Source organism: Bombus pascuorum, chromosome 12 (assembly GCF_905332965.1).
Source record: "Bombus pascuorum chromosome 12, iyBomPasc1.1, whole genome shotgun sequence".
Taxonomy (NCBI): Eukaryota; Metazoa; Arthropoda; class Insecta; order Hymenoptera; family Apidae; genus Bombus; species Bombus pascuorum.
In genome coordinates, this window is record NC_083499.1 from 5,360,354 (window position 1) to 5,386,069 (window position 25,716).

At 30.2% G+C, this 25,716-nt stretch overlaps 5 protein-coding genes across 6 annotated transcripts; 2 read left to right on the plus strand and 3 right to left on the minus strand.

Annotated features, from left to right (window-relative positions):
- Nucleotides 1-188: 188 nt before the first annotated feature.
- LOC132912553 (protein arginine N-methyltransferase 1) lies at nt 189-3,834 on the plus strand. 2 transcript variants are annotated; one of them, XM_060970049.1, is made up of 3 exons: nt 189-337; nt 1,040-1,180; nt 2,057-3,834. In XM_060970049.1, the coding sequence occupies exons 2-3, from the start codon at nt 1,115-1,117 to the stop codon at nt 3,137-3,139; spliced, it is 1,149 nt and encodes a 382-aa protein (XP_060826032.1). In that variant the 5' UTR covers nt 189-337; nt 1,040-1,114; the 3' UTR covers nt 3,140-3,834. The 2 variants fall into 2 exon arrangements, with proteins under 2 accessions (XP_060826032.1, XP_060826033.1); XM_060970050.1 differs by lacking the exons at nt 189-337; nt 1,040-1,180 and adding an exon at nt 1,551-1,681.
- A 1,046-nt stretch (nt 3,835-4,880) lies between these two features.
- Nucleotides 4,881-7,947, minus strand: LOC132912550 (exocyst complex component 5). The gene is made up of 6 exons (XM_060970045.1): nt 7,679-7,947; nt 7,145-7,588; nt 6,484-7,061; nt 5,927-6,415; nt 5,349-5,856; nt 4,881-5,274 (listed from the first exon to the last, which is right to left on the minus strand). Exons 1-6 carry the CDS (start codon nt 7,709-7,711, stop codon nt 5,176-5,178), a joined length of 2,151 nt encoding a protein of 716 aa, XP_060826028.1. The 5' UTR covers nt 7,712-7,947; the 3' UTR covers nt 4,881-5,175.
- A 136-nt stretch (nt 7,948-8,083) lies between these two features.
- LOC132912554 (ras-related protein Rab-1A) lies at nt 8,084-11,644 on the minus strand. Its single transcript, XM_060970052.1, has 4 exons — nt 11,247-11,644; nt 9,846-10,242; nt 9,548-9,778; nt 8,084-9,439 (listed from the first exon to the last, which is right to left on the minus strand). Exons 1-3 carry the CDS (start codon nt 11,267-11,269, stop codon nt 9,578-9,580), a joined length of 621 nt encoding a protein of 206 aa, XP_060826035.1. The 5' UTR covers nt 11,270-11,644; the 3' UTR covers nt 8,084-9,439; nt 9,548-9,577.
- A 1,923-nt stretch (nt 11,645-13,567) lies between these two features.
- LOC132912559 (splicing factor Cactin) lies at nt 13,568-23,497 on the minus strand. Its single transcript, XM_060970057.1, has 12 exons — nt 22,997-23,497; nt 22,076-22,917; nt 21,824-22,000; nt 21,543-21,741; nt 20,971-21,469; nt 17,965-18,431; nt 17,342-17,813; nt 16,175-16,291; nt 15,145-15,234; nt 14,819-15,079; nt 14,431-14,602; nt 13,568-13,892 (listed from the first exon to the last, which is right to left on the minus strand). Exons 1-12 carry the CDS (start codon nt 23,242-23,244, stop codon nt 13,687-13,689), a joined length of 3,750 nt encoding a protein of 1,249 aa, XP_060826040.1. The 5' UTR covers nt 23,245-23,497; the 3' UTR covers nt 13,568-13,686.
- Nucleotides 23,498-23,594: 97 nt separating this feature from the next.
- LOC132912558 (cyclin-dependent kinases regulatory subunit) lies at nt 23,595-25,606 on the plus strand. Its single transcript, XM_060970056.1, has 3 exons — nt 23,595-23,777; nt 24,400-24,527; nt 24,670-25,606. The coding sequence occupies exons 1-3, from the start codon at nt 23,722-23,724 to the stop codon at nt 24,723-24,725; spliced, it is 240 nt and encodes a 79-aa protein (XP_060826039.1). The 5' UTR covers nt 23,595-23,721; the 3' UTR covers nt 24,726-25,606.
- The last annotated feature ends 110 nt before the right edge of the window (nt 25,607-25,716 follow it).

The window sequence follows — 25,716 nt, forward strand, 5'->3', positions numbered from 1 at the left end:
ATGATGTCTTTGCACTTTCTGAAAACAACTGAGTAAAGATACAAAATTAAAGTTACGCTCCTGCAGTGAAATTACTCGTGATCTCGATAAATATAGGATTACCTAAATAAGTTACAATTTTTCAATAACGTTTCGAAATAAATGAATATCTATTTCAAAGAAAAATTGAAATAGTAGAAAGTCCGCACTGCGCATACGACAGGGATGTATCAATGTTGTCCACAGCATCACAATTTTGGATGGTCGTTTCTGTTAGAATATTTCAGCGAGAAGTGATCTTAATACGTTTCGTACAAACGACAAACATTTGGTGTAGTTTCCTCAATAAATTTCATGTGTGCGTATCCTGTGGATTGTAAAAAAATACAGATATATTTGTTTATAGGAGAAAACATTGCATTAAGATCTATATTTTTTGTAAAATAATCGTATGATGCATTGTGCGAAGGATTATATAATTTCTGTGTTCTAAAGAGATTGGAAGGATTCTAGTACATGAGAAACATATAAGAAACCATAGTTTAAATAGTTTCTATGATATTGCACAAAGAATATTATAACTTCAGATTTGTAACCAAATCTTGTTATAACGCACATCTTTCAAATGTTTAAATTATTTTTAAATTAGAATATAATGTAATATATTGCTCGTATTAATAAAAAGTATTAATTTTAATCTTTAACAATAATATGTATAACCATATTAAATATAAAATTGATTACTGTATATATCTGTTATTGTTATTTAAAAAATTCTGTAGTATTATTAATAGTAGTATAAATTATAATAGCAGGCAAAAGTTTCTAAGAAAATTTGTATGTAAATAAGATAAATTTAATACCATATATAATAATATTAATATTGTTATAGCCTTACTTTTAATTATATTTGCAAGTAATGACAACCAAATCTAACTAGAATATTAATTAAACTGATACGTAAGTTTTAATTAAACGCAATTGTAAATTATAAAAAACGAATTTAACGAGGAAATTGGTAATTATATTTACTAATCATTATATAAATATTTGTTGACAGAACCATATTTAGAATTTGCCATGTGCCTTCGTACTACGTTCCTGCCTGTAGTCGTCTGCTGTGACGCGGAACAAAATGGCGTCGAGTAATGAAGTGCCGGTAGAAATCAACCAGAGTGGCATGTGCACAGCAGAAAATTCAGTAAGTGCTAAGTTGAATATTTACATAAAATTGAAGACAAAAACGCCATAACTATTCTGTTAATATATTAACATTCATACGAACAACATACGATATTTAATAAATTTTTAAAAGAAGAATATGTTTGAATGTCGTTTGTCATAATAGTTTTTCACTACTGCTAAGTATCTTAAAGACAAATTGACTAGTCCAATCTTCATTTCATACGTTCTCTAAACATATCTTTAAAAATAATTTTTGATCATTTCGAGGTTATTTATGAATATTATTTGAAGGAAATTTGACTATATTCAATTGCGTATGGCATATATGTACTAATCACACGATGGTATAGAAATATGTGTGCGTGTAAAGAATCTCGTCTGATCATTCGATCTTAAACAGACGCCATTCATTTTGGCGGGCACGTGTGTACGTTTCCTCGGTGTCGGCCGAAACAAGAATATTTGACGATTTCATCGTTTCGAAATCTTGCGTTCCCTGTTACTGATGAACGACATTGTAATTAATGTTTAATTATAATTTTTTTTACTATATTTAAGTGAAAAAGAAATTTATATATATTAATTTGAGATAATGAGCTCATATCACGTGTTAGTAGATAATTGTAGGTTCTTTTCTTATATATATAAATCAATCAGTTTTAATATTTTTCATCAAAAGCCATACTTTAACAAAAAATAATATTTTTTTATCTCTAAATAACGATTTAATATTATAAAAGTAAATTGTTTTAATAATAATGCATTTTCATCTAATTTTGGTAATATTAATATATTAATCTCAATTATGAGATATTTGTTTATTTTTATATTAATGCATATATGCATCATTTTTTATTATTTTTATTAGTTTTGACTTTTTGTATTATTACAGGTATTAAAAATGGAATCTATGGAAGTTACAGAAAATAACACTGCATCAAACAAAGATGCTACACCATCATCCTGTAGGGAATCCATTTCTGTGGATGATATGACATCTCGAGATTATTATTTTGACTCATATGCACATTATGGAATTCATGAAGAAATGCTAAAGGATGAAGTGCGTACAGTGACTTACCGTAATTCTATGTATCATAATAAACACCTTTTCAAAGGAAAAACCGTTCTTGATATTGGTTGTGGAACTGGTATACTTTCAATGTTTGCTGCTAAAGCTGGAGCAGCCAGAGTTATTGGTATTGAGTGTTCTAATATTGTTGAATATGCAGAAAAGATTGTAGAGGCAAATCAGCTGTCAAATGTCATAACAATACTTAAAGGAAAAGTCGAAGAAGTTTCACTACCTGATGGCATTGAAAAAGTTGACATAATTATTTCTGAATGGATGGGTTATTGTTTATTTTATGAATCAATGTTAGACACAGTGCTTTTTGCTAGAGATAAATGGCTTCGTGAAGATGGAATGTTATTTCCTGACAAAGCAACTCTATTTATTTGTGGCATTGAAGATAGACAATATAAAGATGAGAAAATAAACTGGTGGGATGATGTATATGGATTTGACATGAGTAGTATAAGAAAAGTAGCAATTAGTGAACCTCTAGTGGATGTTGTGGACCCAAAACAAGTTGTTACAAATGCATGCCTCATTAAAGAAGTTGATTTATACACAGTAACTAAGGCTGATTTGGAATTTTCATCGCCATTTACTTTACAAGTTCGCAGAAACGACTATGTTCAAGCATTAGTTACATTCTTCAACATCGAATTCACCAAGTGCCACAAACGTATTGGCTTTAGTACAGCACCGGAAGTACAGTATACTCATTGGAAACAAACTGTATTCTACTTTGATGAATATATGACAGTTAAAAAAGGAGAAGAAATATATGGTGTATTTTCAATGAAGCCCAATGCAAGGAACTACAGAGATTTGGATTTCAGCATTGAATTGGACTTCAAAGGAGAATTGTGCCAAGTACATGAAACTAATACTTATCGTATGCGCTGATACCTATCAGACTATTCATCTTCTTTTTATTTTTATGGTTCATAACACTATAATCAAATAGACACCAAGACTTTAGTTATCATTGAATTATATTAGATGATTTAATGAAATTTAATAGTACGGTACAATGAATGGTGTGAATTATTTAAATGTTTTTAATTTTTAATTGTAAGAAAGTTAGAGGCTTCCTGCTTAAGATTTAACAAAATGTCTAGATTCTTTGTTAATCTAGTAAGAGTTTGCAATATGATGACTTACAACTAAGAACAATAGGGTTGATATATTACTTAATCACAAATAGTGTACATTTACAAGACATTATTTCATGTGTGTATTAGAAATATGAATACTATAATTCATAATTTAATTTTTCTCTGTGACCATTTTATATTCCATATTGTAAATTTTCTGTCTGTTTTATGTATAACTCAATTTTGGCTATTAAATCATTATTGATTTAATATTGTATAAGTTAATGAATTTGTTTAAAACAACATACTTTTTATTTACCACATATTTGTACCGTATTCTTAAAACATAACTTCTTTCCAAATTCATGGCCTGTAGAACATACGTGTAACTATATTCCAAATAATAAAATAATTTGGAAATGCTCGCTTATATTATGTATGACAAGTGGAAGATTTATAATATTATATTTTGTTAATTTGATAGTAAATGGAAGCTTATTGTTAGTACTATTCATTTTATCAACACCTATCTACAATTATGCTTAATATTAGCAATATCCATATTGCATTCATTAAAAACAAAACACTAATATTATTTTAATTTTTATATATAACATTTGTGTTACTAATATTGTTAGTATAACAATTTATATAACATTTAAGATTTTTGTAATGTTTTGATGGAACATTACAAATCTCTAGTGATGGTTAAGTTCAATATCCAGTTAAATTAATTACGCATGAAAATTTTACAATTAAATATTACTTCATATTATATCACTAATCCTATGTACAATATAAGGAAATTTTATATTTTGTATGTACTTCCAACATTTTTCTAAATTACTAATTACCACAATGTTGATCATTAGTAAATGGACTAAATATTTAATAAATTTGGAAATAAACATGTATTCTACACTTGCAAAATTAATAATCCATTTTATAAAGATAAGATTTTAATTCATGACACAACCTCAAAAACGATGCAATATATTTAAAATACGCATGTAAATAAACAAGACAAATATTTTTTTTTATTTGCTTTAATGTATAATTTCAATATTATAAGTCCTACTTTCTAAATTCTCTTTACAGAAATTAGGTCATTAAAATGTTATATTTTGATAGTTTTTTTTCCCCAAATCTTAATACTTATTAATTATAAAATATTTGATTTAATAAAAATATTCATTAAAATTGAAAACTAAAACAAAATTATGTATACATAAATACATTTAAGAATAGTATTCTCCTATAACATTATAGAGATCAACTACGAAATTTAGTACAATATATGAAAATGTGCTTTAATTAAAGTGGTATGTAATACGTCGAAAAATATATCACAAAATTTTAAACAAATAATTGTCTAACATAAGTTTGTATTAAAAACAACCAAATGAAAATAATATATAAATAGAAAAGTTTGACAAAGTTTGTCTATACATACTATTTTCCTCTAAAATAAGAAAGATTCTCATAACAGAAACTGCAATTGTTTATGACAATCTCACAAACTAATAAAATAAATATTTGCTACAAATATATACATACTTAGCATTTATTATAAAACTAGGAAAGGAAAGAAATTATTTATCTTCTAATATATAATCAAAGCTTAAAAGGTGAGGAAGTCATTGCTTTTATATAGTTTAACTATATAATGACAAAATTTTGTACAACTGGGCAGATAGTATAGCATTATTATTACAATGAAAGCAATATCTTCACTTATTAAAATTTAGTTTATACAATAATATTATTTTGGTTGTATTATTCATCCTAAATACTGTATATAACGAACTTCAAAAATGTTGACTATTTACAGATGATATGAATTTATTATGTGGCTAAACCCTTTAAATAATTTGCTAATTTCTGTGTTTTATAATCAGTTCTTAATTGTATAAAATTCACTAGAACATTACGGTCTAATGTTGCCTGTAATAATAAAAGAAATGTTTTAATTTTGCAATTAATCTGGAAAAATTTATAATTAAAAGTACCATACATACCAATTGATCTCCTGTACAAACTTGTTTCAAATTTTCCGGTTTAACTAATAATAAATTGCATAAAGCATGTAAGGTATCAAATAAATTAGTAACAAGATCAATTTCAAGTTCCTTGACACATTTACGATATTCGTTCATATCGCATATTGCACACATAGCACCAGCAGAATTAAATTGAAATTGTTGTAAATGATCGTAAATAACTTTATGAAATCGTACTCCAAGTTCAGTTAGAACAGTATTTAAATTTTTCCCATCTAAAGTACTTCGAATATGTCGAATCATTCCAGTAACATATTGTACAACTGTTAAACAAGCTGGAGTGCTTAAGGTATCCACATCAGTTTCAAGTTTAAAATCAGTCTTTCGTTGTTCGCTTTGTAGGTACACTTTTACCCAACCAATAATAGCATTTATACTTCTATCTAATCCTGTCTCTAGTTTCATATCTATTTGATCTAACACAGCTTTTTTCTTTAACATGCAATCTCCGTGCTTAGATGTAGACCTAAAAAGATTATATTTTATATATATTTCCAAAATAAAATTATATGTAAAATAAATAAAGTAAATCTTACACTACAAGAGGTATTACACTATCATTAAATTGTTCCTCTAATAAGCGTACAATTGCGTTACATTGACGCACAACATTAAAAAAATGAATCTCAGGTTGAGTTCTACTTTCAGGAATTGGTACACTTTGTAAACCCAATTCCAATGCATAATCAACATGTTCACTTATTAAATACTGTAATAGTATCTCCAAAATCTGAAGTGTATTTATTGGTATATCGTCAGGTTTTGATAATAACTGACATCTTTGAAATGCCAGTTTACTTCTTTGTAACAAAGCAATTGCAAGTTCCTCTGATAAAAAGGTCTCTCCCCCATAATTTTCTATTTGTGCTATATTTATATTAGTCCTTGCACCTAAAACTGCTTGTAAGTCTCTTCTTAACTCCTGAAATCCACCACTTTGTAATTGTTTCTTTTGATGATTTTTAGATTCATAATATTCAATAAGAAGTGCTGCTGATTTTTCCCTCAATACTTTTGTTTCCATGCTAAAAATATTGCGCTGATTAACATTCGACTATTACAAATGTATTAACTACTCTTTATGTGAACTTACATAATATAAGCATCTAGATATTTTTGAAATATATTTCTAGTGAGCTTGGCAAGATATGTATCATCAGTACCCATATTAAACATTTTCAATTCTGTAGACAATTTCACAGTTCTTGTATATAAATCATATAAATTTCTAAGGTACTTATCAGGGTCAGTTTTATCTGCTAACTTAGCAACTGCATATTTCTGAAGTCTTAAATGATAAATATTTAATACAAATTTTGCCATCACCTGTTCAGGATTTGTAAATACTTGTTGCATTAATTTATGATATTTTGTACACATAGGTATTACATCTTGAAAAACATCTTTTCCACCAAATGAGCCCATTTGGCTTTGCTCTATAAATGCATCAATACATTGAGAATATCCTTTAAAATGAGCTAGAACTGATGCTAGTTCTCTCATACGAACGGCATCTTCTCTATTATGTGCTCTAACAAATTCTTCTATAAGATTTCTTTCAATCTCATCATACTTAACTGCAATTTTTTTTTTGGCATGTTCAAATTTTTCTGATGGTAATTCTTGTGATATAAGATGGAGTTTTTGTATTACATCTGCTGCTTCATCTAGCTATTATAGAATAAAGAGTTTTAATTCTTGTTCCATGTACAACACAATCACACATTAGATAGATAAAACAGGTGCACATATACCGAAGACTTATCTGTAAAAATTGGATCTGTCAAAGGTCCAGGGCTTAAAAAATCTGAAAAATGCCTCATTAATTTTTGAGCCTCAACAGCTCTAGCTCTTGGAGTATTGACACTTTCCAACTGATCTCCTAAATGTAAAACCTTAGTAGCTACAAGATTTATTCTTTCATCTAATTGATGAAAAAGATCAATAGAATGTTTATTTCTTTCTTGTAACTCAAGTATTTCTAGTATATGCCTTGCTTCTTCATCTTTCAATGCTGTTTCAAGTTTGTCACATTTTTTTTGTTGACGTTCCTGTAAAATTTGTAAGTCTTTAATTGCTTGCAAGAAAGTTTCATGTACTATTGTAGGATCAAAAAATGTTTTTCCATCATCTTTTGTTGTATCATTAACTGTTCTCCAAGCAAGTCTTTCAACGAATTCTTCAGGATCAAATGGATCCTGAAAAAATTTTATTAAAAGGATATTATTATTATTAATGTTTTGTAAACCAAGGATAATTCAAATTTATTATTTTAATATATAATTTACCTGTTCTAACTCTTTCATATATTGTTGCATCATTTTGACGAAGTGTAAATGACACTTGTATGAAAGTAAGGTTATAATTTTATTATTAAATATAAATATTGATTTTGTTGATAAAAAATGATATAAAATATATAAATTTTAATAGAAGATTGTTGTTAATCATTTATTAAAATCTATAAGTACTACAAAAAATATTTTATTCTGCAATCGTTGAATAACCTGAATATGTATCGTTCTTGTCTAACTCTATCTTACATTAACTATACTAAAGAACGTACCGGTATGTACCAAATTAAATATCTTTAAATACATCGAATACTATTTCATATCATATACATAGTCCACACAATATTACAAATTAATACTATATAAGGTATATGGGTGTGTGAAATAAGAAATAATTAGTTTTCAACTTACACATTTTTATTTTCTATAGTCATACATTTACTTGTTATATACGTCCTTCTTATGAAGAACTTCATACCTTCTTACTAATTCTTGTAATAAACAAATATTATTATAATGAAAGAAATCCCACACAGTTTCGAAATATTCTTATTTTGTTTTCATAAACCTTTTTTAATAACAATACAAAAGCAAGATCATTTGTGATCGTAATATGAGTTTTGTACAAAATATGACTTTTCTCCTTTTTTTCTTTCTTTTTATCCTTTTCAATAAAAATTATAATAATATATGGTATATGAAGTTTTTTTTTGATATTATTATTGCATAGAATAAAATTTTATTAAAATAACCTGACTTATTAAATGTTTTTCATATGTTCTCATCATAGGAAAGCGAAAATAATTGAAATAATAAATATGTAATATAAAAAACGTTAACTAGATGTCTTGAACAATAAGCAACCAATATAGAAGGAAAATAGTATTTTGCCAAAATTTTCATCTTACAAACTCGTATGGAATACACAGCTTTATGAATATAATCTTACCGTTTACATATAAGACAAAACATATTGAATTTGCCAACACTATATTTTACAAACGACGTGATGTATTCATAATAGGCGAATAGTTTTATAAATTTTATAAGTAGCACATATTTAAAAAATTGATGTAACTTTATAGAAGTTACCAACTGGAACATATATAACATATTTAATTATTCTTGTACGTATAGGTATACTATTTACCATTTTTTGTATTAGTGTTGAAATATTTATTAATATATTGTTATTAAATTACACTAATGAGCACTGAAAAAAGAGGGAGGCAGCGATGACGGCGTGTTTCAGTATGTTATTACTCTAATTCTTGTTTATCTCAAGAGTTTGGAATAAAATGTGGAAAAATGTTTGGGTAGTACAAAGAGCAAGAAGAATGATTTCCTTCTAAGACAAAAAACATTCAATTATACATGTTACAATTGCGCTAAAAAATAAGAACGCTTATTTTTATAACCACGATACATAGTATTATGTAATTTACTTTATAAATTCGAATTGCCGTTAAACGCATCATTGCATAGAATCAATGATCCTCAATGCTATTCCGACAAATTTTCCTATGGTCAGTTTTTTGCACTAGATAATTAGCAAGTTAATAATTATGTTCTCCTTTCTTGAAAAAAAGATAGAACAAAACTTGTTTTATTCAACTCTGCTAACAGAGTTGGTGGTCCATAATCATGTTTCACACCTTATTTTTATTAATATAAACTGAAACTTCCACAATCTTTCTTGTTTCTCTTGGTAATGTTTTTTAATGCAGTATGAAACTGCTACCATAAGATGTCCTTCTGCAATTAAAAGATTTAACATTAATATACAAAGAATTTTTTATATTATAATTTTCAGTTATAGTTATACAATTAGTAGTCCTTATTAGCAAACATAAAAAAACTTACTTTGGTTACAAGGATGTAAAATTACATTTCTCAGCAGCACCCAGATTTAGAGGATTCAATTGGACGTCCATGTTCTATTTTCACCTTATTTGCAGGATCACTGTTTCCACTTGATGGAGGACCCACTCTAAGTTTTATTTCTGCAGCCATTGTCATAAAAGCTTGTTCTACATTCATTGCATTTTTTGCAGAAGTTTCTAAGAATGGTATACCAAGTTGGTCTGCATATTCCTATTTACAAAATTATACAAGAAATTAATATGCAATTAAAACGTCAATGTTATCATAGCTTTCTTACTTTTGCTGTTGTGTAATCAACAACTTTTTTAGTGTGAAGATCACATTTATTGCCGACCAGCAGCTTATTCACATTATCACATGCATAACGATCAATCTCTTCCAGCCATTGTTTAACATTATTAAATGTTTCTTGATCCGTACAGTCATAAACAACGATAATACCATGTGCACCCCTATAATAAGAACTTGTAATTGTTCTAAATCGTTCTTGACCTGCTGTATCCCAGATTTGTAATTTTATTGTTTTTCCATCTAGATCAATTGTTCGTATTTTGAAATCTACACCAATAGTACTGATATAACTTTCTGTGTATGTGTCATCAGCAAAACGGAGTAGAAGACATGATTTTCCAACTCCAGAATCTCCAATTAAAAGTAACTTAAATAAGTAATCACTGCAAAAAGATATTTACGATAAATAAGATTAAATTATATTAAATAAGCAATGTACATAATTAATTCCAATTTATAATTAATTTCAGTTAATTTATGATGACATTTATTTTTGTTAATATTTAAAGATGTTTTGTTTAATTCTAAAATAAAAAACCAATCAATACAAGGTCATAAAAACAGGTAAATATTGTTAAGCATTTTTTGTATACAATGATATATTTTGTTTAACAATTAATATCTATAATAATTAAACTCAATTGATATAAACATAACTATTTCTAAACAATAAATAACATATGTAAAAGATGATTATAATCAGGAAGTAAAATTACATTGTATTACACAATAATTATTATATATTTGATCATAAACATAAAACATGAACAACAATTAGAAATCTGGAAAAAAAATTTAATTTGTAAATATATTGCAAAAACAGCAATCTTTTTTTAAAATCTTAGATATAAAATATCAAAAGTCTTTTTGTTATATATGTACTTTATTTTATTGTTATTTGTATTATTTTCACACATGTAATTTAACAAAACATTCAAACACAATACAAGTAACAACGAACTTTGCCTCATACTTTTTATAACATTCCACAAGATCAATTTTCTCAAATCACTTTTAAAAATTTTTTCATGTATTCGCATGTAAGTTTTCCAGATTTAAAGTTTGAATTTATCAAAAATAGTTAACACAGATCAAGAAAGGAATTTATACAAAAATTGAAAATAAGAAAAACAACAGAGAATGAATTTCTAAAATATGGCTTGTGAACATGGGTAGAGAGACAAAGAAGGGGGGGGGGTGAATCTGTCAGATAGTAAACGTTAAACAAAACTTTTTCGTATTAACGTGGCTGTATAAAATATTAATAGCATTAAGTTTGTCTTTTTAGCCTCGTTCGTTGTTACAGTTATAAATAATTGATTATATATTTCACGAAATGAACATATCTTAGATATACTTATGTCTGCGCAAAAAGAAGTTTACTTACTATTCTGGATTCATTGTGGACATGCTACGTTCAGAACACGCTCACTAATATCGTGTATCGTCGTTAAGGAAATCTAAAAAATGGACACGATTCGTTTCGACGATGTGACGGTAAAGATTCACAGATCACGTTCTTCGATACGAACGAGCTGTAACAATGGCGGTCACGGTAACTCCTCCCAAACCAGCAAATGAAATGTCTACCATTGACGTAATGCCAGAATGGCAGCAGGTGCTGTTTCACTCCCTCTATTTGACGGGACACGAGCGATTCCAGCACGAGAACCACGTCTGCGCACTTCTTATCTTTTAGGAGCGCTTCTCTTCTCTCCTTTTCCAGGTTTTTCCTTCTTCTCCCCTTATTCTCTAATTCGTGTATTTTTTCCAATATACATTATTTTCAAAATTTATGTTATTATAAATAAATATAATACCATATACTTAGAAATGCCATACAAATGAAATTGATGTGATAATCTTTTTCAATTAAATATCGATGTCGGAAATTTTATTAATCTCATGTATTGTTATATGTGCATCTAAAATCACGGCCTTAGAACGTATTTTCAAGCTACTGTTACCTGAATACTATCAGAGATAAGTAAGTAGGAAGATCGCTGATGAGTATAGGAGAATTGCAGCCAAAAGTATGCTCTATGAATTACCGCCTCTAACGGTCAGATGGCCGAACTATACGCACATCCCCCCCCCCCCCCCCAAATACGTTTGACGGAAGAAACCACGATACATATGTGTGAACATAGGGATATATTACTATATCCATGATGTATGCACAGTGAGAGAGGAAATGTGCGTTTGTACGTTCGGTTGTATATACGGGATTGCGGTCATATACTGATATACGCGGGATCACGATTATGCACAGGACTGTAATTTGTACCTATCGGGCCTTACAGAGTTGAACGAAAGTATGCGCTTAATGTTGATTCGAAAACGAGCGGCAAAACGCTGCGCCATGTCGTAGAACGAGCATTTATAAGTATTTGATCGTCATTTTCGTATAAGAAGAGTTGTTTAGATTATTATAAAATTACATAATTATCAGAAATATGTTAAATGTAGTTTGTGTCGTAAATAGTAAATGCCGTAAATGTGTTGTAAAATGATCGTAAATGACCTAATATCTGGAATGAAGATATATACAGAGTATTTCTAATCTATAAAAAATTTTTGAAATTTGAAGTAAAAAGTATAGGATGAAAGGAAGTGCTCGTTTATTTATAATTCTGATTAAAAACATTAAATTAAATTAGGTTAGATTGATAAAAAATGGATATTGAATGGTTAATAAAAGAAATATACATTTCTATATTTATCAATTATAGAATACATATAGAACAATAAACATAATCTGACACGTATAAAATGGTCTCAGAAATGGTAATAAATGTATTTACGACGTGGTGTAAAATATGTGCACACCTCTGACAATTACACAAATTGTTATACAGAAAATTATGAATCCGTTAAAAATTATACAATTGTTGTAAACTTTCATATTGAATTGAATAAAAAATTTTATTTTGCAAATGAATAAAGCGTTTAATTATTCCAAATCCATCCGACATTCACAATCCTTAAATTTTTTCCAATTTCGATTCCTTTAAGGAATAAATTACAAAAAATAACGAAACAGTTCAAGAAAATTGATAAGTATTGGTAAGTACTAAAAGAATAAAATAACATAAAATATATTTGCAACCAATTCCTGGAAATGACGTCATTTTCTGACAAAATCCGAGAGCTAAAAATTTGGCGTTCGAACGAGCAATTTGTCGGCCAAAATGGCGATTTTATACGAGGAGAACATGATAGCATAGGAGATGATACAATTTCATTGATTCTTGAAAATAACTTCATATTGCAAGACTGTTCTAAAACTGACATTTTCGATTACTGGAAAAATTTTTCGACCGATTTTGTGATTTCGTATTAGGAGAATAGGATAGAACAGGAGATGGCATAATTTTGCCGATTCTTGGGAATGATGTTATACATCAGGAATTGCTCAAAGTTGAAATCTTCAGATTCTCGAAAAATTTTTTCGTCAAAATCTAAATTTTGAATCAGGAGAATATAACCTTATAGAAGATGACACTATTTTGAACTAGTTCTTGAAACTTGACATCATTTCTTAGGATTTTCGAAAGTTATTTCACGGCCTCTTTTTTACACAATTCTTCTTTAAATTTTGCGTGTTTAGATTTTTAAATTTTGTGTTTTTATCTATTTCCCGAATTCAGTGTTTAATTTTTTATTAGATTGCGTAATAAAAAGGACATAAATAGCAAGATTCTAAAGTGCTGTTAAACTAATCTGACTTATTGAAACTCTTCCTAACTACATTTTATATAATTATTTTACAATAAATAATCTTATTTTCTATTGTAGGTATTGTATAATCATTTATTCTAAGAAGATCATTGCTTGTGATTGTTGTTGGTTCCTGCTGGTTGCTTATGGTAGGAGTACGAGACCTTACAGCTTCGCTCATGGACGCTTACACGGTCAGGATTGAAAGTCCTTCCACATTGTTTACACGGGACCAACTGACTTAAGTGAGATTTCCAACTGGCCTCAGCCATTGCATCCAAGTCAACTGTTATATCTCCCGTTTCTAAGTTACCTGGATACAAATTACTATCGTAAATTAAAAATAATAAATTATTACATTCATTATTCGCGTATGTAATGGAAAAGAATATTATTTTTATCAATTTTACATAATAATCATCAATTGCAAATCAACCCTTCACTTTGCGTAATAAACCAATGGCACAAGGAGCATTTACAGTATTTGATAAAGCTCGACTTTGTGACTTCCTGACTCTAATCGTGTCTCCCTCTAATCGATATAGTTACACTGACCTTAAGTTCATTGGTAAGGCGCGGGTCATGCAACTGATATTTAATTCCCACGCACAATTATCACTGACTATTAAAGGCTACTATAAAGATTACTGATTCGATACGAATTAAAAGTGAAAAAAGATCCATGCACCTGTGCTCCGAATAAAAGCATTCAGGTGAATCGATTACGGGGGTTGTTCAACTCTTGACATCAATTAAACCAAAGTGCATTTTTCCCGCCAACTGAAGTTGCTGCATTTAAAAAACGAACGTAACTATAAAGACATGCAAATATGATAAGATATTTGACTCACGAGCGTAAATAATTTCAGGTCTCTCTGGCTCTTTTCTTCTTTGACCTGGCGGTAATTTTTGGTTCTCCACGTGCCATTTTTTCAAGCATTGTGGCTCGTGAATGGCTATGCTGGTAGATCCGAAATCTCTACCACATATGTAGCATGTGACCATCTTCTTCTGCACATTATCCTAAAATCAATTTTCTCCAAATAACTATTTCGTTGATTATCTTCGCCGATTTAATAACACTTATGCGTAAAAAGACACAATTTTTATTCATAACAATCGATATTAAAAATTTGTACATAAAATTTAACTCGTACAATAGAACACCACTCGTGGATGATCGCGTGGGAACGCTTATGCAAATTGAATAATATAAGCATGCCTTCCGACACGACTCACCCCCGTTGGACTGCTTAGATTTTCTTGCACGTTCATCATTTCTGACTTCTGTTGCCGGATCGAATCTTTCTTTCGAGACTGAGAAGATTGCTTTTCCTTTTCTATCTGCATTCGCTTGATGCATTGAGGCTCGTGTATTTTTATACTCTTCGTGCCGAAGTTTCTGCCACATGATTGACAAGTAAGCATAGGAGGTCCTACTCGTGACGTACCGGGAGACTTTTCACTAAGGAAGCTTTCTGCTTTCTCTGGCTCGGTATTCTACAGGTTAAAGGATATGTAACAAACATCCTATTAAAGAGTTAAGACTGGATAAGCATTTTCACCTTTATAGAAGCTTTACAGCTTTTCTGATGGACTGTCAGCCGTTCTGGTAGAAATGTTCTTCCACATTTCGAGCAGGGAACCAATTGTGCCTGAAATACAATTTATCATCATTATCTTGTCCCGTGCTTCCATTCCAGTGTTTTCTATGATTAACACGTCAGTCAACACGAGAACTTTCAGAGAGGAAAAGTTCTTCTTAACGAAATTTTGAACTTAACGAGTCGCAATGCGGTTCTTAGTTTTTAGATCAAACATGCCGTTGCTCTTAAACAACCAAGCCCGTGATAAATCTAGGGCAGCACCTTGAACACGATAGGACTGGGATATTACAGTGCGTGACATGCTCCCTGTGTAGAACCAGAGACTTTACACACGGATTCCGCTGAATACACTGATATTTCTGTTTCTACGTATGCATAAGAAATGTGCAAGGGTAAGCCTTAACGAGCCATTCCGTTATTACGTTTACTATAATCGATTTAATCAGTAGCAAGCGTGTTTGTCCATAAAAACATTTGCATACTTTAAATTAACATGGTATTTGCAATTTTGCATCTATTAATATTAATTCTTACAAGGGAAGAAAAATGAATAAATAAACATAAAATAAATGAATGAATATAAAGTATAAATAAATCCAAAGTATACGTAAATGAATTAAGTATGTAAATAAACAACCATTTCGATACTATGCATTTTTGACAATTCATGACTTCTTGTATTTAATTACATTACGATTAGATTGCAGAAAGTCATGTAATAATGTTACATCACCGTTTGGGAGAGACAGTCGTCAGCCGTGACAAACATAGTGGAATGACTCATTCAACTAATCGAAGTATGTTACTCTATAAAGACAAATACGGAAACGTTCAACGATTCAGGCAACTCTGCCTGAACTCCTCTCGATGATTAATCAAACCAAATAAAATTTACTTGAATTTTATCGGTTCGACAAAAATCTGGTTTAAGGACATTTGCCGAATGGAAAACTCACATGCTTAAGGAAATATTTAAATCACAGAATACCTGACTTTCTTCCCATGCTACTGCATTCCATTCTGAATGATTGATGGCGATGTCGGGCCTCTGAGGTGTTGGGCGCCTTTGGTTCACGGGCAAAGAATTATTTTCTCGTTCCCACTTCTGCCACCATCAATATTTATCAATTATTCGATTAAGCTTAAAGTTATAGCTTTATATATCACTGATGAATAGTGATCATGCTAAATGATAATTATGCTAAGTGGTAATTACTTCCTTAAATAGAAATTTATTTCATGAACCTCTAAAAACAAGTAATGCCTTCACGAAAATTAATGCTTATATCAGTGGCTATAATTTTCTTTACATACTCTAATTCATTTTCAGAAGTTCATACGAACGTTATACCAAAAGCTCTAGCGTTTCAAGTATCTAGTTTTAATTTACAAAGACTCCTTCATAAGACGCAATAAATATCAAATCGGAAGTGGATATGAATTTCAAAGCGATTCATAGTAAGGCAACGTAACGAACACACGATCGATCTACACACGATCTGCAACACAGGTAATGTTCTTTCATGAATAGTCTATAGACAAATTTAGACCCAGTCGAGGTAGTATACGAATTTATCGAACCGAATGTATATACACTAAAACCGCGACACACATGTAAATTACATCGCCTCGTGCCAATGTTCAACTATAGCGAATAAGTGTCAGTTCATGTGTACGTATAAATGTTTCTCATATCCACTAAATAGATATGATCGCGTATGTATATACATATCGATCTTGCAAAGAGCCTTGATGTATTACGTGTCTTCAGAGATATCCAATGATATTCATGCATTGTATCTCACACAATCGCGAGTATGAATAATATATAGAGTTCAAGTTCAATGTGAAATTAGATGCTCCTTTCGCAAATACATACCGGGTTACGGTAAACATTTTGTCTATTGATAAACGTAAGATACGCACGCAATTTCTTTCTAACACTGGAATAAATTAAATTTTAATTCAGTAAAACGAAATCTGACGTATTGATAAGGCTATATGAAGTAGCGTGAACGTGTAATAGGAAAAATATTAGCATAGAAACTACTTGCATTTTAAACGTGATAAAAAAAATATTGTTCTGAAGCTTTATGAAATTTAAAGGCACGAAGTAAAATAATAATTACAGTTGCGTATTCACGATGCTACCAACCTGCATACATCTAGGCTCGTGAATAGGAAAGCTGGCGGTACCAAATTCACGGCCACATATGTAACAAGTAATGGTCCTTGGCCCCTTCTTAATTGGCGCTGACGAAGGTCTACTCGATCCATTAGATCGTACTTGAAGATTGCCTGATTTGAAATCCTGAACAACCATTTCCTCCACTTTGTTCTTGCCCTTATCGCTACGAAAATTCAAGGCAATGGGCTTCTGAACAGTTTTGGGTATCGTGGTCCTTGATTTGGAGATCGTACAACTATCCTTCGCTTTGGGCTGACTACCCTTCGGATGACTGTGAAACCGCTCTGGTTGGTCCGGCTTTCCACAGCTCTTGCAAGGTTCCGGAGCGCTCTTTGTTGAAGAGGCTGTGAACACTTCCAGATCGTTCTGTATGGTGGGTCTTGAGCTCTTCTTCTTCAACGTAGACAAGGAAGATACCTTGTGGTTGGCTGTTCCGTTTCTAATTGTAGATACATAACTTTATTTTTTATTTCCAACTTGGAATTTATTCTGTTTTTTTTTTTTTATATTTTTCTCACAAACAATTTTTACCATTTCTATACATTCCTGTCTTTAAATTTTCTTAACGAATTTCCTAAATTTTCACGAACCTATTGTTGTTGTCATCCAGTTTCGTGTTATCCAAGCTCTTCTTTGTAGACGCCACATCCTGCCCACTTATGCGCGCTTGTTTCTGCATCCTAGATGATACAACCGACACGTCGATGTGACTGAACCTCGAGTCGAGAATTTGTTCAAAGCTACGTCGTTTGTGGCGTATGGAGAAGGGTCCGCTGCACCACGACACCTCACCGTTCGATGCTGCGCTATATTGTTGTCGTCGTCGCTCGACACCGGTGACGTTTTGTCGGTACCTTGACGACGAAGGGAATGACGATGTTCCCCCACTAATTGCTTTTGAGAGACGAAACCGCATCATCGAATCAACGAGTAACTCTTTGCTGAGAAGAGACATGTCCAGTTTATCGACCAGATCGGGGTCCAGCACAGTTGGTTTTTCGAGATTCGCGGTCTTCGGTCTTTCCGGTTCATTATGTAAGGAAGCACCGCGTTTCATCTTCGGTGGCCAGGTGCTTGTATCCGGTATCTTTAATTTTCCTCGCTGCTTTCCTTTTTCTAAATCATTTTCTTATATTTTTAAATACTCTTATATTTTTGAATAGAAAGGATTCTCTAGATAGTTGCTCTAAATAATTTTTTCCATCTTAGATCTTTGGATAGATAGGAGTCTCTACACAATTAATTTAAATGACCAAAGAACTCACGTTAGTGGTAAAAATCAATGGATGTTGATTTCTTCTTATGTATAAAAAATAATCTCTAGCTATGGATTGGTCGAAACTGTAATGTAGTATGATACGTAATATTGGTATAAAATACAACGTAAAGGTTCAAGGTTAATTCCGCTTAAAAAAAAATACATTTCCATAGCCAGAATTAGAACCCTGTACTTCTAATGCTAATTATTTGGAAGAAATTACCGCCTACGTTTATTCTGGTTTTTTGCAGTTTTATGGCTCAATTTGCATAAAAGAAAGTCTATATATAAAACAAATCATTAACTACTACAGCATATGCAGTTTCTCGATGTTAATTAATTGATTAATTTTCTTATCTAATTTCATTACCATTTCCTAATCCAATTTAATATGTAAGGTGCAGTATTAGAGTACAAATACAATGTCATTTATTTGGCTTCTTTTTAATAAAAATGTAATAAACTTTACTTACTATCCAGCATATCCAAGTCATCCTTAATTACTAGAAAAGTTTTTTCGGATAAGAACTCCGTCGGGCTTTTTTTCCATTTCATGATTTTTGCGGTCGACGCCGTGATATTGGAGTGAATTATCACTTTGAATTTATAAACAACGTCACGATCTATTGGAAATATTTTGTACTATTTCGATAGCACTGATGTAAAAAAACGTTTTTATATTTTAGAAGTAAACCGGTATTTAGAATTTCATAATAGATCTTTATATAAATTTATCGTGTTTTAAAGTAAATAAAAAGTATAATCGATCATAATAAGACACACTTGAATTTTCATCATTCTTTCAATCGATTATTGGTAAGAATTTCTGACTCTCTGACGTTTATGGTTATGGAGATTGCAAACTAATTTTTCTTCGGCTATTAAATCGTCCTTTCTCACTATTAGTTCACTTAATTTAACTTTCAATAAAATATTCATGTTGTCACTGTTTAATGATTCTGTAATTCTTTTCGATCCCCATAAGGAAATTTAATTATGGTTCCAATGATATATTTATATATTTATGTATATAAATATCAATTCGATCGCGATATTTTAAACACAAACGATCTTAGTCAATGTTCTAGGTTGTATAGTTACAACGTTGATAGTTCCACGTTTTCAGAATGATCTACAAAACCAGAAGCAGTAAACATACACATGAACGTACTAATTATTATAACTGGGAGACTTTGCACAGGAGAAAATTAAGAATTTCTAAAATAAACCATAAATACACATGTCTTCCTTTTCAAACATTGTGCAATGAGTACAAATAAAACATAAACATTTTTTTAGACGATCGACAAAAATGTATTTTTATATTGACCGGTCCGTGAAGATCATCGAAGCGGATTTTATCTTGTTTTACTCAATCAAGAAACTTCATTGTATTGATTTGAATCGTGCGCGACTTTTAGAAATGCGATTTTAAACGCGTAGCCCTTTGTCAGCGAAACAGCCGGTGTACTGAGCTTCGGTTTACCTTGCCATTGGTTACATATAGCTTTTACCTTTCGCTTTGTGGTCGACTGTGTGAGAATACAGGTGGCTACAAAAATCGATCTAACAACTACTATTAAACAACTATGCCGTTGTTCGTTTGTGTATGTTCACGTCGTCAGATGAAAGTTTGTTACTACATTGATATTTTAAACATGGGTGTATATAAAGAATCATTTCAAAAATAGACGAGTACTTATTTTCTTATTAATATGTCAATCGTTTTAATGTTCTTTATAATTAGTTTTTATATTGACACTTAGTTTGTATGTACTTTGAATATAATTTTAATATTACTGGATTGATTATTAAACTATGTTATACGATAAAGTGAAACGCTATTTAGATAATACTTTCAATTTTGTAACAACGTTTTATTTAAAAACGTGCGGGTATATTTCACATATCGAGAAAGTAACTGCTCTTGCACAGAAAGTTGTGCAATTTTATTCATCTTCATACATCATGAGAAATGTGGGTATGTAATTGATAGAATTTTATAGAAAGTAAGTAATTTTTATTTACGACAGTAGTACATATTATATAAATATAAAATATTAATATATTATCGTCTGTACCTATATCGCTTGAAATGAAACCACAATTGAAAAATATTATTGTGGAATTGACACCTAAATCCACGTTTATATGAATATTCCCATTCTCTATTAACAATTTTGAATGCAATATCTTCGTAAGGTGGGCCTGCATGAAATCGCAAAATAGCAAAGTCCTTATTATCTGCACAAGGTGTCTGAAAATGATAACACTTTTGTTAATTAAATATTCAAATCATTAGCAATAAAATAAAATTAATTTGAACGATATATCTTACCAAGAAATATTCAGGAGTCGTGTTTTTATCTATTAAATCCGGATAAAATATATTAAATTTGTAGCCTTGAACGATTTTCGGTGGTGGATTATCCATATCATAATGGGTCTGATTATATTTATTCCATTCAAAACCAGTATGAACTCGATTGAAATATCTTGGTTTTCTGGGTCTATACTTATCAGACCAAAGATAGATCTGTGCTTCTAAAGATGACTCAACACTAAATTGTGCTTCATCAGAATTCATATTTTTACGTGCTTCTCTATGCATTGCTTGTTCTTCCGCAGTCATAACATTCTGGATTTTTCGACCTGTACTGAGTACTTGATTTCTGGCATATTCCAATCGCTGATTATCGTCCTCTTCTAAAGTTACTAATGTTCCTGGTTCAAGTTGAGAATAAGGTATATATTTTGGAGAGTAACCTCCTGATTCATATTCACAGAAAGATTCTGACAAAAGATCATCAGCTGCATTATTATTCTCTTGATCATCACTGCAAATATATAAAAAACATTTGTATATTTGGAATTTTTCATATGAGTACATATGACAGAAAGACTACATACTCTGATTGACTTTCTTCACTTTTTTCTGTGACTGTATTAGCGGCTTGTTCTTCTTGTTTCTCTGGCTGCTCATCAACTGGTTGCGAACTCTCGATTTCATTTTCCGTTCTAGCTACACCTTGTTCGGCAATTAAAACTTCCAATTTTTTGCGTAAATTTTCTTGATGTCGATCTCTTAATCGTGCTCTTGCCATATGCGCTGAGGAGTATAAATGACTGATACAATCATGCGAGTTAAATAATATGATTCAAAGTATACATAGGTAATTTTTAATGCTTACCTTTAAGTTGAGACAAAAGACTTTCCCAATATCCTATATCAACGCCTTCGGGCTTTCCTGTAATTTTTGCTTCAATCTGTAGTTGCAAAGCTTCTAATTGTGCTGCTGTTTTTCCTTTAAAAATAGCAGTCACATCTTTAGCAACTGATTCATGTATTCCTTCTCTTCTACCCACAGCTGGAAAAATACAGTAAATTTGTAAAAACTATAAAAACAAAATTTCACTTGTACAAGCAAAAAAAGTGTACCTACCAACTTCATACTCTGATCTCTCTAATTTTCTCAATTTATGCAGTTCATCTTCAACAATTACTGTAATGTCATTCCAATAATCTAAATTTTTTCCACGTTCTAATTCTTTATAAACTTTAATATCTTCAATGAGATCTTCTAAATCCTTCACATGTAATCCACGTAAGTAAGTGTAAGGTTCATGCATTTCTACAGCATCAACTTCTTCCTCTGCACTGATGTATTTGGCAAGAAGATCAATTGGTTTTGCACGACCATCTTGTATTCTTATACGTGATCTTAATCTTGCCTGTTCTAAATGAAACTGATCTTCCTGTCTTGCCCATTGTTCCAATTGAGCAGCTTCTTTTCCTCTTTGGAGCATTGTCATCTCTTCTTCTCTTTGTTGTCTTTCTAGTTCTCTCTCTTGTCTTCTTTTCTTAACTTTTTCTAATTCTCTTTTATTTTCTTCTTGTTTATGCCTATTCCTAATTTCTAATTCTTCTCTACTTACACCAAGTAAACCTTCTTTTTCAAGTTTTTTAGACCATACGAATGTGGAAAGTAAATTTCCATCACCAAAGGGATTATCTGTATTTGTATAATGTAAATAATCATTATCCCAGCCCATTCTTTCTTTTCTTTTACGTTCTTTAGCTTCCTTCTTTTTTAAACGCCGTAATCTTTTTTCCTCGGGTGTTTCTGTAGCTTTCATCAATTCCTTTTGACGTTTCTTGTCTTCGATTTGTTTTTGGCGCTGTTTCTGAAGCTTTTCTAAAAGCTTTGTAGAATCTGATGAAGAATTAGACGAGGATGAATCGCTAGAATCACTTGGACTTGATGAAGATGAAGAAGATGATGATCTAAAATGAAAGAAAATTAGAAAATAATAAATTTTTAATCCATAACCTCAAAAGTAATCATTTGAAAGTATTTACTAACCTTCTTCTGCTTTTATGTTTAGAGGACTTTTTACGAGATTCGCGTGAATCTGAAAAATCTCTGTATCTATATTTTTTATATTTTTGACTACAGCTTTTAGAGTGTTTATGTCTCGACTTTGATCTTTTAGAATGGCTATCATAGTCACTGTCACTGTCCTTACGAGAAATTCTATCTTTATATTTATATCGATTCGTATCGTCCTTTTTTGATCTTTCACAACCTTTTCTATCAGAATACTTCTCCATTTTTAATAAAAATATGAATATTGTATACTTTCACAGAATGTTAATATTATTTGATATTACTACCTCGACACTTAACCTCACGAAACATATTTTCTCAGTGTATTGAGGGCATTGAACACCATCATTGAATTTAGGACAGCTGATTCCTGCTTACTACGTGTGTAAATTTCCGTTTATATTTAATGAAACAATAATACACAATAAATATTAAATATCTTTATAATTTCATAGAAGTATAATGAGTTGATAAAAATTATTCGATTATTGTTTCTATCTTTTTCATATAATCATTTTTTAATGAACTGTCAATGACTAGGGAGTAGCTTTCTTCCACTCTTCTTGATGTTACATCCGTTAAACTTTCAAATTTGTGGGTATACGTTGTAGAAGGAAGGTTTTCGAAAACACTCGGCTGCGTTTTATAGTGTTTAGTGGTGAATTGCCTCGAGTATTCGTGACAATTTTGATTGTATCAAGATGTCGAACAAGATGTATTATTCGGATAAATACTACGATGATAAATACGAATATAGGTTGGTATAAATAACAGCAGCATATTATAATGTCTCATTTAGATTTCGATTTTGGCCAAATGTGCCATTTTGAATCGTTTTGCTGTATGTACAAGTATACACTTTCTAATTATATATTCATATTGGTATTTTATTGATGATATTATCCGAAAATTTTCTTGTAATGAGGAATGTATTCATTTCGTTATATTTTATATACCTAATTCCGTAATATCTTTGTCTAATTTTTGGACGCAGAGGTAACGTATCATTTAAATGGCCGTCTGGCACGTTCTTTTGTTTGCTTAGTAGCCTATTCACTCTTAAACAATATTGAAATTGCGATGAAGAGATGGAATGAAAGATAGAATATTATAAAATGCAAATACAGTCATGCAAATTTCATAATCTTTTTTATCGAAATATGTATATTTTTTACTTTAAAAAGTAATTACCATATTTCTAATTACCATATTTTACAGTATGTTACAAATTTCTTTTACATTACTATTTTAATTCAAACTAGTTTCTTCAATTGTTTATTAAAATTCACCAATTTAAAACAGTGTATAAATAAAAACATAAGATTATTGGTAATACATATATGGATGTATGTATATATTACTTATGGTTCTTTTATTAGGCATGTAGTACTACCAAAAGAAATGATTAAATTGGTTCCAACTACTCATCTCCTCTCGGAACAAGAGTGGAGAGCTATTGGTGTTCAGCAAAGTCAAGGATGGGTTCATTATATGATTCATAAGCCAGGTATGCCAACTGGTTGAATTCTTTATATACTATTCAAATTTTATTATTATCCCCTGTTCTTTACTTTAAATTGTATTTACAAAATAAATTTTTAATAGAAGATTAGTAGAAGTATTTTAATTGGTAAATACTTGTGTTTCAGAACCTCATATTTTACTCTTTAAAAGGAAAATAACATCTCCACCACCAGAAAATTGATTGTACTGACAACATTGTAACAATTTGTAAATAATACTCCAAATCATTGTTAATATTCATAAAACAACTCAATTATAGCAGCTGATCATTCTAATGGCTTGTAAAATCAATATTAATGCAATGTTAAGTTGATAAATTTATATTTAAAATTCACTGAGACAGAATAACAATTTTGTTCTTTCTAAATTCTTTGTGGAAATAACGTAATTCATTGTTTTAATTTTTTCTTTTAATGTGTCATTCCAAAAAATCAATAAGAAAATTATGTATATATGTCTATAAAATCCCTTAGTTCTTAATTACAGTTTAAATAGTACTTATATTTTGGATTTACCATGACAGCTTGGTATTTCATTTAATAAGTAAAATTTGAGTATTCTGATTGTTTTCTGAAAATCATAGTTCTGTAGCAGAATCACTTATTCTGTTAAGGATTTATTGAGTAAAGAAAATTGTCATTTTGTGATTAAAGTGCCTTATACAAATGTACTAACTATTAAGGTATATTTTAGTATTACATGTTTAGAATAATCATTCCTTATGTTTAACAAGAATGATGTAATGGAAAAGTGTGATTTTAAATGTTAAGTTTTCACCAGTTACATTGATTTTAATCTAGGATTCCAATATTAATAATTAAGTATCAAATTCTGCATTACATATCTTGCCATAAATTTCTTATATCATTCAGAATTACATATTGCACTTAGTTTACATATAATGTTACCTAGAAGCTGCTCTCTAAATATATGTATTTCTTGCAACATTTTATCAGTATTTCCGAAAAGTAATTTTTACATCTAAGTATTAAATGATTCACTTATTTTTATTAAATGAAACCTTTACTTTGTCCATTCTTAAATAAACATTTGTAACAAATACATGTCAGTGTAATTTTATTCTCCTTAAATAATTTTATTCGCGAACATGTGATGTATATTGTAATTATTTGTATCAGAATATAACTTTTAACGAAGAATTATGCAAACCA

Excerpts from the sequence above, each read along its gene's own strand:
- LOC132912553 (XM_060970049.1), top strand. The coding sequence starts at position 1,115 with ATGGCGTCGAGTAATGAAGTGCCGGTAGAAATCAACCAGAGTGGCATG. Across the intron at positions 1,181-2,056 it reads TGTGCACAGCAGAAAATTCA|GTATTAAAAATGGAATCTAT; the intron begins GTAAGTGCTAAG and ends GTATTATTACAG.
- LOC132912550 (XM_060970045.1), bottom strand. The coding sequence starts at position 7,711 with ATGATGCAACAATATATGAAAGAGTTAGAACAG. Across the intron at positions 7,589-7,678 it reads ATATGAAAGAGTTAGAACAG|GATCCATTTGATCCTGAAGA; the intron begins GTAAATTATATA and ends AAATTTTTTCAG. Across the intron at positions 7,062-7,144 it reads TTTTTACAGATAAGTCTTCG|CTAGATGAAGCAGCAGATGT; the intron begins GTATATGTGCAC and ends ATTCTATAATAG.
- LOC132912554 (XM_060970052.1), bottom strand. The coding sequence starts at position 11,269 with ATGTCCACAATGAATCCAGAATA. Across the intron at positions 10,243-11,246 it reads TCCACAATGAATCCAGAATA|TGATTACTTATTTAAGTTAC; the intron begins GTAAGTAAACTT and ends ATCTTTTTGCAG. Across the intron at positions 9,779-9,845 it reads TTGATTACACAACAGCAAAA|GAATATGCAGACCAACTTGG; the intron begins GTAAGAAAGCTA and ends TTTTGTAAATAG.
- LOC132912559 (XM_060970057.1), bottom strand. The coding sequence starts at position 23,244 with ATGGAGAAGTATTCTGATAGAAAAGGTTGTGAAAGATCAAAAAAGGAC. Across the intron at positions 22,001-22,075 it reads GAGATCAGAGTATGAAGTTG|CTGTGGGTAGAAGAGAAGGA; the intron begins GTAGGTACACTT and ends GTATTTTTCCAG. Across the intron at positions 16,292-17,341 it reads ACGAGCCTAGATGTATGCAG|AAGTGGGAACGAGAAAATAA; the intron begins GTTGGTAGCATC and ends TGATGGTGGCAG.
- LOC132912558 (XM_060970056.1), top strand. The coding sequence starts at position 23,722 with ATGTCGAACAAGATGTATTATTCGGATAAATACTACGATGATAAATAC. Across the intron at positions 23,778-24,399 it reads GATGATAAATACGAATATAG|GCATGTAGTACTACCAAAAG; the intron begins GTTGGTATAAAT and ends TTCTTTTATTAG. Across the intron at positions 24,528-24,669 it reads TTATATGATTCATAAGCCAG|AACCTCATATTTTACTCTTT; the intron begins GTATGCCAACTG and ends CTTGTGTTTCAG.